This window comes from Tupaia chinensis, unplaced genomic scaffold (assembly GCF_000334495.1).
Source record: "Tupaia chinensis unplaced genomic scaffold, TupChi_1.0 Scaffold000215_1, whole genome shotgun sequence".
In the NCBI taxonomy this organism is placed as follows: domain Eukaryota; kingdom Metazoa; phylum Chordata; class Mammalia; order Scandentia; family Tupaiidae; genus Tupaia; species Tupaia belangeri.
Window position 1 is genome coordinate 4,175,982 of NW_006159690.1, and position 16,429 is coordinate 4,192,410.

The window sequence follows — 16,429 nt, forward strand, 5'->3', positions numbered from 1 at the left end:
TCCATTCTCCTCTCGGGATCTTGGGCACACACACATGTGCCCAGCTTGAGTTTAAGCCACAGTTCCAGGACTCAAACTGTGATCAACTACGATCAACTACATGGGAGTTCAGCAACATAGCCATTATGCCAATTGCTGGTCCCCATCATTATTATTTTTCAATTTGACCAGACACAGAGCAAGAAAGGGAAAGCAAGAAAGCAAGCCGCCAGGCCCAGGACTTGAACCGTGGTCAGCCATGTGGGAATTTAGCACCCTTAGCCACCACACCACCTGCCGGCCCCTTAACAAACTATCTTTTAAATAGATTCGGTTCCTCTTCTAAAATAACAAGTGCACTAGAGAAGTTTGACTCTCTTATTATTATAAGCCCTTATTTCAGAGTTAGAATTAGGTAGATTGGCATTTGATTGTTCAGTGGATATGTCCCCACTAAATGATGTTGAAGCATCTGTTCCTAGGAGCAGAGTGAATCTAAAAGAACTATTATTTCTCCCTATGAGCTTCATAAGTTGGACTGAGCTATGTCATACAAGCCCACCCTCGTCTGAAATGACTCTGCAGGTGTGCCATATGGTAGATGCGTGCTTTTCCTGAGTTTTCGTAGTGTGCTGGTGATACCCAGCCAGGAAAAGAGAAAGTGCTACCTGGGAGTAGAGTGAATCAACTGGACTCCATATTGGTTGTTCCTTAATTTTAAAGTGAGCAATCAGAATTGGCTTGAGGGAAAAAAAAGTTAATTCTCAGAACACTTATTGCAATACCAATTACATATTTTTAAGGGCATTTCAAACCCAAATAGACATATCCGTTGTATTCTTATGCCCCATTGGAGTTTTGTGTTCAGTAACCTATGTAAGGGACCAGCAGTTAGTGTAATGGCTATGTCCCTGGACTCCCACTTAGTTGACTGCGGTTCGTGTCCTGGACCCAGTGGCTTAAAACTCACACCGGGCGTGTGTGCGTGTGTGCCCAAGATCCCGAGAGGAGAATGGAGGAGAAGGGATTGCAGTGTGGCCATCCCCCCTGGGGAGTGATTTCTCGTTATCTCTCTCTCTGTGTCTGTCTGGCGAGCGCACGTGCCCTATAGTAAAAACCTCTAAAAAAATAAAAGTAAAAAATAACCTATGTAAGCAAAAGGGCATAGTCACCGTTTCAAAGGGACGTCTTTCTGATCCTTCATTAGCGCCAGGATTTTCTGTTACATACATTAACCTCCCTCAACAAGAAAGGAAAACAAAAACACAAAACTGAATACCTCCTATATCCTATCTTTATGTCTTTTATTCATTCATTAGATACTTAATTCCAGATGAGAATAGAAGACAGAAATGGTAGAAAATAATTAGGCAAAGTCTTTGTCCCATGGAACCTTCATTGTCTATGTTAGAAATTCATTATTGATTTTTACAGGTACAAGACACTTCCTTTATTCTGTGCATTGTGGTGATACAACCAGAAATACCTGTCAAACAACTGAAGAACCTCAACACTGTACCCAGCAGCAAGCTGCTCTATCACCGGTTGGATCTGCTGGGCCAGCCTAGTGCTTGTCTCCACTTCAAGCAGCTGGCAACTCTCGGTAAAGCCTTCCTACTTCTCGCTTCCTTCTTCGTAAATATCAGTTTGAATTTGCTCTCCACTCCACCAAAAACAAACAAGCAAAAGTGTTGAATGCCCACAGTGCCAGGTGGTTTGGCCATATCAGTGTGAAGGCATAGCAGGAACACAACACTCTGCAGTGCTGGAAACCATATGGAAGCTCAGGGTTTGGTTCCCAGGTTGACCCATGCACACCAGGCACACTTGCATCTATGAGCCATCCCAGCTTGCCGAAAGGCTGTGCATATTGTGGTGTGAGGCTCTATTGAGAGTGCTCATCTACTTGTCTGTCTCTGTCAAAAGCAAGAAAATTTTTTAAAAATTTGAAGCCTTGGCTTGGGCCACACTGATGAGCAGATGCTGAGATAAGAATTGATGTGCCAGTGATTTGTCCAAGATGAGCTCTCAGAAGAAACAAGTGAGGACATGAGAGAAATGGGGTAACAAAGGAGAAAAGACAGATAAGTTTGACTTCAAATGAAATTCAAGTCTCAGCCTGATCCTTAGTGGGAGATCTGGGGTGTAAATTATACCGCAGAGGAAGGAAACTCATCTTTCATATTCCTTATCACTTTTAGCTTTCTGCTAGTGCTGGGCCCAAGTTTCAGGAGCCCAAGACATAAAGAGAGTCTCCAGGACAGTTCCATCCAAGTACACAGATTTGGGATAGTGAGGTGAGGCGCAGGTAGAAAAACAGTAAAAGGGACTCAAGGATGCTCTTAGTCTCCCAGCAGTATCTATCAGAGGTCCCTCTCCTTAAAGGGGCTTAGCAATAGATACCTAATTCAAAGGAAACACATTTGTTATGTGCCAGGAATTTTACATCCATCACTTGAGTTGACCTGACTAGATGAGGCTATTTGGGTTTATGAGAGAGAAATAATCTTCCCAAGGTCACAGACTAGCAAGTGAGATTTGATTCAGGCACATCTGGTCTGCCATGTGCCCGACACACACTAGCTAGGCATCTGTGGTGTTGTCAATGTACCGTGGCATACTCACAATACTTTCACGGGTATTCTTTTTCTCACTGCGTAACATATTTAGGGGCCCAAAAGATTTAATAACTAAGACTCATCCCACAGCTGGGGAATGGGGCACACACAGAGAGATCAAGAATAGAAATCACCAGTCTCCAGATTCCAGACCAGAATACCCGTGTTTGGGTTCCTCCCTTAGACGTCATCCTAGAGAGTTCCCCTAGACTCAAGGGCAGAAGAGTAGGCCTGACTGAGGGGATCTTCTGTGACACTTCACCGTCGTGTCAGGTTTGGAGACAGCCTGTGATGTGAATCAAAAAAGCTTGAATTTTGCATTAGCTTGTTTGGATTTGGTCTTTTTGCTGTTTCTTTTTATACAAAATAATATGTTAAAGTAACTTTTAAGAAATGCTTTAGTGGAAAGCTAATGGTGCATGACTCTCTTCTGAGGTCTATGTGAGCAAGCTAAATATTGTTGGTGAAAATGAAATTAGAGACAGTGAAGTGCAAGCATTTTCTTGTTGGAAAAGAAGTTCAAGAGTGGATTTTAACCACTTTTGCATAATCCCTCAGTATCCAGTACAGTAGCCACTAGCCACAAGTAGCTATGAGCACTTGAAATGTGACTAGTCCAGTTGGAGATTTACAATAAGTATGAAATGCATACTTAGTTTTTGATTGCATGTTAAAATGGAATCATTTCAATAGATTAGATTCCATAAATATATTATGAAAAGTAACTCAACTGTTCCGTTGATTTGTTTTCTTGATATAGCTCCTAGAAACTTTAAAATTACATTTGTGGATTGCATTATGTATCAGTTGGAGAGCACTGCCTCATAGAGATCCCTCCTGAAATACAGTTTGTCAACTCATATACTTCCTATGTGATGAACTGACTAACCCCAGATCGCACAGGCAGAATCTTGGCCAATGTCTGGGAGCTCTTTCCACCATAACCACCAATTCTCATCTGAGTGGTAGAGCCCAGGACAGCGTGGAAGGGTAACTAAGGGCAGCTTAGGATCAGATAGTTAATGAAAGTGAATTGAGAAGTCAGCAGGTGGAGTGGTGGTTAAGATACTGAACTCCCACATGACTGACCATGATTCAACTCCTGGGCATGGTGGCTTGCTTTCTCACTTTCCCTCTCTTTTTTTCCTCTCTGTCTCTCTGGTGAGCACATGTACCCTATAGAAGATTTTAAAATAATAATAAATAAAATTAAACATACTATGTTTTAAAATTAAAAAAAAGTGAGTTGAGATCAGGTACAATAAAAAGGGAAGAGAAAATATGGAAAACAATGGCAAATAAATTGCTTCCATTTGATTTTATTGATGATGGGATTTTGAGGCAAGGTATCAAACATGTCAGAGCTATCTTCAAGAATGCTGATGGGGTCAGCAGGTGATTAGGGTGCTAGATTTCCATATGGCTGACTGCAGTTTGAGTCCATTCAGTGACTTGAAAATCACAACAGATACATATCAATAGATAAATAAATAAATGTTTTTTATAAAAAGGAGGCTGATGGAAGGACGTTGTTTTTCCTTCCCTTTGTGCTAAGTCCATCTTACTGCACCAGCCTTTCTGAAGCACCCATTTGTATCACTACAACCGAGGCCTAATACCCCAGGCATCTCTCCGGTTAACTCTCTTGCCTCTGAAGTATAAATGTGCTTTTGATACTTCTTATTTTATTGTGTTTTTCTTACATTGTTGCTTTCCTCTATTTTCCCTCTTCTTTATGTCTCAGACTGAATCTTATGCTCCAAGTGTTCAGGGATTATTCTGTCTCCCTCTCTTTCTGGCACATCCTTTTGTAGAGGGACCACCCACGATCAAGCATGTGAATCCACATTATACTGCCAGGCAAGCTAACCTTTAAGGGCCCCTGGTTTTCTTCTCTTTGATTAAGTATGATTAGCACAGTAGAAATTGGGGCCAGCCCCATAGCATGATGGTTCAGCATTATGCTTTGGGAACTGGTTTCCACATGGCCAATTGCAGTTCATGTCCCAGGCTGGCAGCTTGAAAAACACTCTGGGCACATGCGTGTGTGCACCCACAATCCTGATGGGATAGAGAAAGGAGAAAAAAGGACTATGATTTGACCATGCCCTTTTAGGATGTGCGTTCTCTCTACTGTCCCCCTACTAACAGGAGCACACATGCCCTCTGGCAATTTAAAAAAAAAAAAGTAGCAGTAATATTTTTTTTATCTAACTTTATTATTATTATTTTCCAATTTGATCAGACAGAGAGAGAGAGAACGGGAAAGTGAGAAAGCAAGCCACCAAGTCTCGGTCTTGAACTGAGATTGGCTATATGGGAATCCAGCGCCATTAACCACCATGCCACCTGCCGACCCCTAGTACCAATAATTGTAATCTGCTAGAATACTCCACAAAAATAATCATGAGTATTAAGTGAGAAGCAACATGAGTGGAAGTGACATTTTCTGGGACTGGCAAAGTAATTTTGACCCATCCTATTGAGAATAACTAAAAATCCTGGATAGAAACATAATCCTGGGTTAAAATGTTCCTGAAAAACATCTAAGGGCTAACATGATAGTAAGGAATTATTGAGCTACAATTTAGAAGGTAAGAACCCAGAGAAGAGAGCCAGCATTTAAAGCTGCTTTTGCAATGCATGTATGGGCCACTCAGCTGTGAAAATGAACTGTGTTTGAAGTAGCCTTCTCAGGGCTAGGAAGAGACGAAAATCAAATCCCTCCTTCCCAGAAGCTGGACACTAATAAAGAAAACCAGTCTTCTTTGTCCAGCCTCCCCACCATGTGCATGCATGCTTTTAGCAGAGATCCTGCAAGGCTACATATTTAGGGTAAGAGCAAACTGAAAATCAGGCCTTGACTTGGGATTCCTGTTGTCTACTGGTTTAGAGAACTTTTTTTAAGAGGTTTTTGCTATAGGGCACATGCACTTGCCAGACAGACAGAGACAGAGAGACAGAAATCAAGAAATCACCCCCCAGGGAGGATGGCTACACCGCAATCCCTTCTCCATTCTCCTTTCGGGATCTTGGGCACACATGCACATGCGCCTGGCGGGTGTTTAAGCCACTGGGTCTGGGATTCAAACCACAGTCGACTACATGGGAGTCCAGCGACATAGCCATTATGCCAACTGCTGGTTCCATATCACTCTATTTCTACAAGCCTTAATTTATATTACATTTGACTGCTACCATCTGTGAAAAAATTTTGATTTTTTGCACTGATTTCCATTCCATCGGTTCTTTTTTTAAAAAAAATAATAATTATTTGATTTTATTATTATTATAATTTTTTAATTTGCTATAGGGCATGTGCACTCATCAGAGAGAGATAGGCAGAGAGAGACAGGTAAAGGGACAAAGCAAGCCGCCAGGTCTGGGACTCGAACTGCATCTGGCCATTATAGGAGTCTAGCGTCTTAACCATGTCACCTGCTACCCTCCACCCAATCTGGTCTTCTTTGTAGATAATAATATTAAGATGAGTAATAATAGTTGTCAGTTACTGAGTGCTTGTCTTATACCAGGCTCTGTTTTACGTGCTTTATACCAGTCGACCCACTTGTTTATACGTATTAATTCATTTAAATTCTCACTGTACCTATGAAATTGGTGCTATTGTTTTCCCACTTTGTAAATGAGAAAAATGTTACATATATAACAACTTGCCCAATACCACTCAAGCAGGAAATGATAGAACCCAGATTCAGTCCAGAATAGGTGCACATCAAATGCTGCCTCCTCCTTCCTTCTAAGGTATGAGAGGTAGATCTCAGCTCGTGAAGGTGTTCCATTTCCAGTCTATACATTTATTAGCTCGCACTTAGGGCCTACGCTCCCTGAAGGGAGAGAGCATGACTTCCCCCTCCCAGCTCCTCTTAATGTCCCATTCTTTGTCCCCTTGGAAACTGCTAAGCCACCTTGGCTGACTGATAGCAGAGTGGGGGCCTGCTTTCCTCTGGGTCTGAGATGAAGCTCAGTTCTCAGGCTGCTCTGTTCGCGTCTCTTTCAGAGAGTCCCACCATCATGCTGTCTGCTGGCAGCTTCTCCTCACCCTACGAACACCTCAGCCAGCCTGAGACGAAGCGCATGGTGGAGCACTACACAGCTTATCTCAGCGACAACACCCGCCTCATTGCTAACCCAGGGCTCAAAGTAAGTGTGGGAGGGGGCCCCCACTCTGGCGGACCCCTCAGTGGGCCCAGGAGGGTGCTGGCTATGAGCCTTTGAAGTGGGAAGCCCGGCTCTGCATCTGCGCCTCTCAGCTGGAGAGCCGGCAAGGCAGCGTGTGGCCCAGGGGAGGCCGTCAGCCATGACCCTTCTGATGGATTAAGAAGCCCCGTGGGCCACACCAAGGCCGTCTCAGGCCTCTGATGCACAGGGGCTTTACAACCTACAGGGCGTGATTTAGAGACCGGTGAAACTTGCCCAGCCCCATTTTTTCTAGAAGAAAGAAGAATAGTGCCCCTGCTGGGTGTTAAGATAAATATGAAGTTTAAGGAACGGAGATTTAGGGGATGCGTGCGTCTTTAATACTTCCTCGTAGTTATCTTTCTTCCACTCAGAAGCCTAGCTCGGATGCACAATTGAGTAATCACACATTCACTGACTGTACTTCTGTAAGCTTTTGTTTTCCTCAAGTTTGGCTACATCCATCTGCTAGGGAAAGGTTTTTAAGAAGTAATTGGGCTTGGCTTCTCTGCCAGAGCTTTGGGAAGCCCTGCCAGCCGCCCCCTCTCTTTTCATGTGCCTTTTAAAGGATCCCTGCTATGTCTTCCTTTGTTTCCCAGTTCTCTGTCAGAAATGAAGTAATGGCTACCAGCCACGTCACAGATGAATGGATGACACAAATGGAAATGAGTAGCCTGAACACTTACATTGTCCGCCGTTACATAGCAACGCCCAATGGCGTCCTCAGAATTTATCCTGGTTCCCTCATGGACAAAGCATTTGATCCCACTAGGAGACAATGGTGAGTTTTAGAGGTTTCTATTATCAGAGGTTCTCCCCAAATCCTAGAGAGACATAAGTACATCAGATAAAGAAACTTCAGGCAATTGAGCACATTAAAGAGAAGATACTCTCATAACAGTGAAAAAATGGTGTTCAATTGTTTTTATAACGTAGCACGACAACAGCTCTTTGAGTTTGCTCTGTCTACGATGTTTGCATGTCTTCGTGGTAGTTTTGAGACTGGAATGCTTTGTTATGCTTGGCCATTTCAGGTCCTAGCAGTTTCTTAGATTCCTACCTTGTACGCAGTGTGTTCAAAGTGCATAGACTATATTTTACCATGCACAATTACGGCACCGCATTGCAGTTTATGCATAACCTGTAAGGAAGTGAACGTATATAAATTCAAAAACTTTCTTTTACTTCTAGGCTTTCATTTTCCACTCACTTTCAAAAACAAAAGCTAACCAGGTGCTATGGCAGGGGGCAGCTTGGGCGTAAGAACAGAATTGCTAGTCTCATGCTACACAGACACTTTGAAAATTTTATGCGTTCTTCTGGATGCTTCTTCTCCCACCCTTAACAATCCAGAATGCATCTTTTATGTGTCAAACGCTGTTTGTTTCTGCTTCTTTCATTAATCCTGTTTTTATTTTAGCCTCTAAAACATCTATCGATTTAAGTAAAAAGCTCAGATATATACAGAAATCAGTATCTTAAAAATAAAGAGGGAATGTTAGATTCTCTTGACCTCTTGTGTTGATGCAATAGACTTAAAAGATAAGAATATTTTAATTACAGTCTTGCTTTTCTTTGACGTGTACACAGCAGTTGTTCATACCCTAAAGTAACGTGAATTTCTCTGGTCTCCATTAGGTATCTCCATGCAGTAGCTAATCCAGGGTTGATCTCTTTGACTGGCCCTTACTTAGATGTTGGTGGAGCTGGTTATGTTGTGACCATCAGTCATACAATTCATTCATCCAGGTAATATTTTTAATTGATTTTTAAATCATTTTCCAAGTACTTCAAGGATATTTTTAAAATTTCAATAGACGACACCATGGATTAGTGGCAGAGGAATGACCTTTGCCATAAGGCAGCTGTGATTCGAACATCTCTAGCTGTGTCACCTGAGATTCCCCACGCTTCCTGTGTGAAACGGGTATAATGCCTACCACGCAGGGCTATCATGGGAGTTGAGTCAATGAAAGGCTCTTAGCCCTGTATTTGGCAGTCATGATGATGGGTATGAAAAGGAAAAAGAAAGAAGTTGGAGTTAATAGAGCAGTTTGTAGAAATGCCAAGTTTAAACTGATGAAAGAAATATCAACAGGAGCACAACAATTGTCATAGCCAGACAGTGTTTTCTCAAGCCAAGGAGCATTTTTTTAAGGTTTTTGCTATAAGGTGCATGTGCTCACCAGTAGAATCCAGCATATTAACCACTACAGCATTTGCTGGCCCCAATGAGCATTTTTAATAAAGAAAAAAGCACCAAACTATCACATGTTTTGCCTCTTATATTTCGGTCTAACTCTTTAGAATTATATGAGCTATATGTTCAGTGTTTTCTTTTTGTTTTGTTTTTGACTGGTCCTTGAAACTATCTCTTGAAAAACAATAAGCCTTTTGAAAATTGATTTTCCCAGAAAGCTCTAAGATGTCAATACTGCTGTAAATATATTTAGAGTGCTTTATTTTTCCTGCTTTCGCTGTTTCAGTATTTAAGCTACAAATGTCAGTGGATTTGGGTGGAGAAGCAAGTCACACACATTGTTTTAATCCCTTCGTTATCCTAATAGCTGTTTTTCCCTAGCAACCAAGAAAGACCATCTTTTGCCTGGTACCTATAATGATGCCTTAAAATTTGTAGGAGACAGATTTTCTTGCTTAACTTTATGCTTTTTCACTGGTGCTCATTATATATCAAATGACTGACATTCAGTAGAATTCCTCTAATGCAAGTTCATTGGGAGCAAGAGCTGGGAAGCAGAACAGTGTGGAATTTCAATATTATGGCCTGCATCTCCATGGGAAGCAGGGCCTTGCAGCCAGCCAAATGTTGATTCCTTTGCAGGGCACAATAACTGTTTGACCCTGTCAGCTGCTCCCGTAATATTTCACATATAACCAAGTAAATACCCACTTAGAACAGATCTCTCGGTATTTTCACTAGCAGGCCATCTGTTGGACATACACATTCTAACATCTAAGTAGTAGGACTCATCATCCCTCCCATATATTCTAATTGATTGAGGAACAGTAAACAAAGGCTGTCTCTTTAAGGGTAGGTGGTCCCCTTGGTCTTTCATTACGATGAAATAAATGGGCCAGAACTGAACTCTTGAAGATGTTGTTAGCGTTGGGATAGGAAAACTCCAGGTGCGTCTTAGGTTTTCAGTGTCCAGTCAGGCTCCTCTCGCCTGGCAGTTCATCATCCAGAGCCATGAGTTTTCCCGTTTGTACCGCCTGCTTTTTGTTCAGGAAGGTAGCAGTATAGGCAAATCTTTACACTTGTGTATATACATTTTTGTGGAGGGTTTGAATGGGTGGAAGAATGCCCATGGTGAACGGATATGATGAGAATGAAAGGTGATACATGTAAACTTTCGGATTTTTATGTATTTATTTGCATGTAGGAGGTACAGTATGTTTTTTCACAGCATTCATGCAGTGAATGATTATCAAATCACACATACAGATATATTCAGGTTTAGCACCATACTTGACAATGTCAAGCCCCAAATAAATGGCAGTCATTTTTATTATCATGCGCTTCATGCTTTAAATGTCTGGCATTTTAACAGATCAGGAGAGAGTGCTTAAGCTAATGTTCAACTTGTCATGAAGCACTCTCATTCACCCTTGGTTTTCAGAAGTGGTTTGGCTGAGAGTTACGGGAGGAGTTTTCTCCTTCAACACTCTCTTACCGGTTTCTCAGAGTAGCTCAGTTGTGATTCTTCGTAAAGGATTTTTAGTGGCCTGAGACTCTACGTTTGAGTTCTTTGGAGAATGATAATACTGCTAGAGATGAACTATCATTCATTAAGGGTCTGGTCAGCTGTGTCTTTGGTTTGGCCGTGAAAATCTCACACAGGCACTGCTAACAGACTGTTATGCTTAGAAATGTGGGTTTGTTTGATTTTTCTACGACATGCTTTATGAGTTGCCATGGTAACGGTGTACCTTCTGGAATTGCAGGTAAAAAATAGGAATGCTAGGCTTACCTGGTCGATATACATGCTGTTAGTTCAGCATGTTGATCATATTGGAGCAGACAGCAGTCATACAGGGGAAGTTTAGAAATAAAATTAACTTATCCACTAACACTTGAGTTATATTTTTCATTGAGGCAGCTGTAATATTGTAGAAAGAGCCACATTTGACTACTGGTTTCTATACTAATGTTTAAAAGTGATTTGGTCTGTCTTATTCAGGTTTTTGAACCATTCTAAGTCTAATTTGTTCATTTATAAAATGGGAACTGTTGCAATTGGCAGGTGGCATGGTAGTTGGGGCACTGAACTTTCACATGGCCGACCGTGGTTCGAGTCCTGGACCTGGTGACTTGCTTTCTCACTGTCACTCTATCTGGGCAAATTAAAAATATAATAATAACAATGATGATTAAAATTAAATAAAAAATAATTCTATAAAAATTTTTTTAATTAAATGGAAGCTGTGATTGCTTCTCTCTTCACAGGAAATCACGTAGTGTAAAATGGCTTGGAGATTCTTGAATGCCCTGCAGCTCTACATAGTCGGTATAACTTAGTGGTTAAAAGTCCACGCACCGCGACCCAGCCACAGTGGGGCAGGCAGTAGAGGTGTAGTTGTGTGATACTGGAAGCTATACAGGAAGGCTCCCAGGTTTGCAGCCCAGTCTCCCTGAGCTGCCCATAGGCACACCTGTGATCTTGGTTGACTGCAGGGCCAGGGTAAGATCAAGGCATGAAGACCCTGTAGAGGGTACATGTCTATCTCCCTCTCTCTATTTCTCTAGAAAAAAATAAACATTAAATAAAATGAATATACAGGTTGGAGTTAGAGGCATTGGATTTAAATCTCTGCTTCCACTTAGTTATTCACAATGTGACTTTGGTCAAATTCCTAATCTTCCAACCAGCATCAGTTTTCTGGAATAATTAAGGTTTTTATTTTTCTTTTGGAGCTTCTTTTTTTTTTTTTTTTTTAATTTTTTGAGACTTTTTTCTTTTTTTGCTATAGGGCGTGTATGCTCGCCAGAAAGACAGAGAGAAACAGAAAGCGAGAGATCACCCCCAGGGAGGATGGCCACGCTGTAGTCCTTTCTCCTCCATTCTCCTCTCGGGATCTTGGGCACGCACGTACACATGCCCAGCATGAGTTTAAGCCACCAGGCCCAGGACTCAAACTGTAGTCAACTACACGGGAGTCCAGCGACATAGCCATTGTGCCAACTGCTGGTCCCTGGAACTTCTTTATAAATAAATTAGTTGGGTAAAAGCTAGGCTGTTAGAAAGTCCCATGTTGGGTAAATCTTGCACATTTTCAGCCACAAGAATACAGAAGTTTAGTGGCCAGGTAAACCATGCTTTCCAGTTACGCATGAGCATAGAGTTATTTTGGTTTTGTTTTTTTGTTTGTTTGTTTGTTTGTTTTGTTTTTGTTTGTTTTGTTTTGTTTTTGAGAGAGAGAGAGAGTTTTTGCTATAGGGCACATGCACTTGCCAGAAAGGCAAAGAGACAGAAAGTGAGAAATCACCCCCCGTGGGGGATGGCCATGCTGTAACCCCATCTCTTCCATTCTTCTCTCGGGATCTTGGGCACACATGGACATGCACCCAGCGTGAGTTTAAGCCACTAGGTCCTAGACTCGAACCATGGTTGACTACATAGGAGTGCATCAACATAGCCATTACACCAACTGCTGGTACCCCCATGAACATAGGTTTAAAAAGAACCAATATCCCAAGTGAAAAATCCACACTTCTATATAGCTAGCAATTTCTTGAAGTGTGTTATCTCTAAAAGAGTAATAAATTCAGTCTCGATACACGCCTGAGGGCTCACTGTTTGGTTTTCTTCAGAGTAACTTTTTATTGAAGGTTTCTTGTTTTGTTAGGCAGCTAGCTAAGCAATTTAAACACTCCATCTCATTTCATTCCAATAGCAGCTTTATAAAGTAGGTACTATTATTGTCTCCATTTTCAGAGAAAAAAATGACAGGTTAAATAGTGGAACCAGCAGATGGCATAATGGTTATGTCTCTGGACTCCCACGCAGTTTGAATCCCAGACCCGGCATCTTAAATTCATGCCAGGCATGTGAATGTGCATGCCCAAAATCCCAAGAGGGAACTGGAGGAGAAGGGACTGCAGCGTGGCCACCATCCCGTGGGGGGTGATTTCTCGCTTTCTGTCTCTGTCTCTCCAGTGAGCGTGCATACCTAAAACCAAAAAAAAAAAAAAAAAAAAAAAAAAAAAAACCTCTCTTACAAAAAAAAAAAAAAGAAAGAAAAGAAGGTTAAATGGCATCCCAGAAGCCTCATGAGATAGAAAACTACAGGGCCAGGATTTTACTTCAGATGTGCTTGATCCTAGGACTAAAAAAAAGCTTTACCATGTTGTACTGCCTAACTTTCTCTTCCTTACCTGTCTTTCTTTTTTTTTTTTAAGATTTTTACCATAGGGCCCAGGTGCTCACCAGAAAGAGAGAGAGGGAAAGTGAGAAGTCACCCCAACACTCCCCGGGGTAGATGGCATAACACAATCCCTTCTTCATTCTCCTTTTGGGATTTTGGGCACACACCCACACATGCCCAGTATGATTTTCAAACCACTGGGTCTGGGACTCAAACTGCAGTCAACCATGTGGGAGTCCAGCACGTTAACCACCACACCACCTGTTAGCCCCTAGCTGTCCTCTTTTTGAGATTGTCATGTTAAATAAAGAATTCACTGGTCTTTGAGCCATGATCATCCTGTTCTAGACTATGAGCTGTGTTTTGAGTAGAGTCAACTTCAGTGTTGTGGAGAGAAGACTAGCCAGACCTTATTTCTACTAAGTTTGCTAAGACCTTCATCCACCCAGTCGATCTTTCTGAGAGCTCAGTTTCTTTATCTATAAAATAAAGGAAATGATTATGGGGATGCTCAGGTTCATTGGAAGTAATGATGGTAGCATATGTCCAACCCCCATCTGATGTCTCCAGCCACACTCTGTAGTGTTTCAGGAAGTTCTAAAAAGTCCTACTTTATGTTTTAAAATTATCTCTCATGAAAGCTCCATGTTATGTTAAACAAATCACCTGGTTAATTGCTTTTGTAGGCATGGGAAGTGGGGAAGGATGGTGGGAATATCTTAATATCACACAATATCCCTTACGACTAAACATAGTATTTCTCTTTAAATAAGCCATGCCTCTTGTTCTCATTGATCTTCTTCACATAAAGTACACAGCTGTCTTCCGGGCATACTGTGGCTGTGATGGGAATTGACTTCACACTCAGATACTTCTACAAGGTTCTGATGGATCTATTACCTGTTTGTAACCAGGATGGTGGCAATAAAATAAGGTAAGCCCTTGTGGGACACCATTTTCTTTTTCGATGCCAAAATACAATGAAATGCATGGCAGATATCTCCAGTTATGGTCAGGACCAGGAATCAACTGCATGCCTGGGTGTTCTGCTAAGGTTCTTTTTCTCATCTTTCCTTTCTCTGATTTGCATGCGGTTTATGGTTTAGACAAATAGACTCAGCACGTAACAAACCACGGCACAGAATGCACCAGAAGCTCTTGTTTCCCTGAAGTCAGTAATGAGAGGTTTCCCATGTCCTTGGTACCAGCAAGACCAGCGGCTACTGTTGGGTGGTACTTTTGATGTTAACTTAGTCATTAAACCGAAGTCTTTGTCAAATTTCCAGCTGCTTACACTGCTCCTTTTACATTTCCCCTGAAAGAGGCTCATGGAACTAAAAGTCTTTGCCTCCTGAATTTCAAAAGAACATGTCTGATCAAAGCAAGGGCATTCCCTTGATTTAATCCAGGCTGCTTTTAAAAATGGCTTTCTTCATTCAATCTCATGGTCTTCGCTTCAGCTCACTACTAAATTTCACATTGGCCCTGAATGGGGAAAAGTAAGATTCCTAGAAAACTGATACAACGAATGCAGAGGAAAATAGTCTTGATTAAAGCATTTCTAGCTTTATTTAGTGTTTCCATCAAGTGTATTATATATGTCCTCTGAATGTCATATTTGGGGTATATTATTGGGGAAAAAATTGTATTGACTACTTAAATTTTATGATTAGAAATACTCCCTACTTTCTCAGGGTCTCCATCCTCTGAAAAAAGAATAAACTTCTCACATATACATCCTTGCAAAAGATCTTTGAGTGCATCTTGCTTGGATTGGGTGGGCACATTCTGTATGAGCTATGTAGATGACTACGAAGTTGGGGTGGCTCTCACCTAAACCTAGACCCCAGGTGACCCACCATGTCAAGAACAGTGTGTCCATTGGGACCAGCAGTTGGCATAATGGCTATGTCGCTGGCCTCCCATGTTGCCAACCGCGGTTCGAGTCTCAGACCCAGTGGCTTAAACTCAGGCCAGGAGCTTGTGTATGTATGCCCAAGATCCCAAGAGGAGAATGGAGGAGAAGGGACTGCGATGTGGCTGTCCACCCGGGGGGTGATTTCTCACTTTCTGTCTCTCTGTCTCTCTCTGTCTTTCTGACAAGTGCACATGCCCTATAGCAAATAAATAAATAAATAAATAAATAAATAAATAAATAGTGTGTCCATCTACTTACCTGCCTGCCTGCCTTTATTTTTCCAATAAGCATTGAGGACCCGAGATAAATGCAACTTGTTTCAGGGATAGTATGGTAAATGTCCTCTGAAAGCATGAAAAAATAGCTTATACGAATGAGGGATGTGACTTGTTTTGATACAGGTGCTTCATCATGGAGGACAGGGGTTATCTGGTGGCACATCCAACGCTCATTGATCCAAAAGGACACGCACCTGTGGAGCAGCAGCACATCACCCACAAGGTATTCGGTGCAGCGCGGAGGGGCTCAGTTCAGAGCTCAGTTCTCCAGCAGCGGGCAGCTCTTTACATGGCATCTGTCTTCTCTTCTGTTTGGCCTTGCTAGGAGCCCCTGGTGGCAAATGACATTCTGAACCACCCCAACTTTGTAAAGAAAAACCTGTGCAACAGCTTCAGTGACAGAACCGTCCAGAGGTTTTACAAATTCAACACGAGCCTTGTGGTACGTTAATTCCTCAACACTCTCATTGCTCATCCCATTAGGAAATATGAAATGGAATAATGGTTACTCTCTCAGTATTACTCCTGCCTGTTTCATGGCCTTAGAGCTGCTGAACGATAGGCGGATAGACGTCAGTCCAGCTCCTGATTGGGTGGTTGTGGGATATAAAACCAGAGAAGTGAATGTTTTCAGGTCTCACACTTGGCATTTTGTTTTGGTTTTGCTTGTTTAAAAACTCACCCAGTCTAAGCCCTTTGAAAGATCAACTGAAGTCTGTTCCCACACTCTTGTCTAAATATAAGGGTCACCATGTGTGCCTCTCTTCCTGTCTTCTAGAGACCGCTGTCTCCTTCCATTCCTAAGGCCAAGTAAGGCCACTTCTTGGTCATCCCCCCAGTTGGATGGGAACGCTCATGTAAATCATTCAAAACAAAATTTTTTTTTTTTTTTTTTTTAGTTTAGAAGACTCATTTGAGTTGCTACAAATTCACCTAGTTATGGTTAAAGATCTTAAGAAATTCTTATTAATCTATAAATAATTCCACCTGAGGGGCCGGGCGGGCGGAGCAGGCCTCTGCGCCGGCCCACAGGGGCCGGCCGCGGGTCTCCC

The 16,429-nt window shown here is 42.0% G+C and overlaps 1 protein-coding gene across 1 annotated transcript in view; it reads left to right on the top strand.

Moving 5' to 3' along the window:
* CACHD1 (cache domain containing 1) overlaps positions 1–16,429 on the top strand; it is a 268,123-nt gene that overhangs the window by 227,374 nt on the left and 24,320 nt on the right. Inside the window, exons 13-19 of the mRNA XM_006147534.1 lie at positions 1,414–1,582; positions 6,616–6,758; positions 7,394–7,575; positions 8,433–8,543; positions 13,993–14,115; positions 15,501–15,600; positions 15,703–15,819. Of these exons, the coding sequence (XP_006147596.1) occupies positions 1,414–1,582; positions 6,616–6,758; positions 7,394–7,575; positions 8,433–8,543; positions 13,993–14,115; positions 15,501–15,600; positions 15,703–15,819 (945 nt within the window). The remainder of the gene's footprint in view (positions 1–1,413; positions 1,583–6,615; positions 6,759–7,393; positions 7,576–8,432; positions 8,544–13,992; positions 14,116–15,500; positions 15,601–15,702; positions 15,820–16,429) is intronic.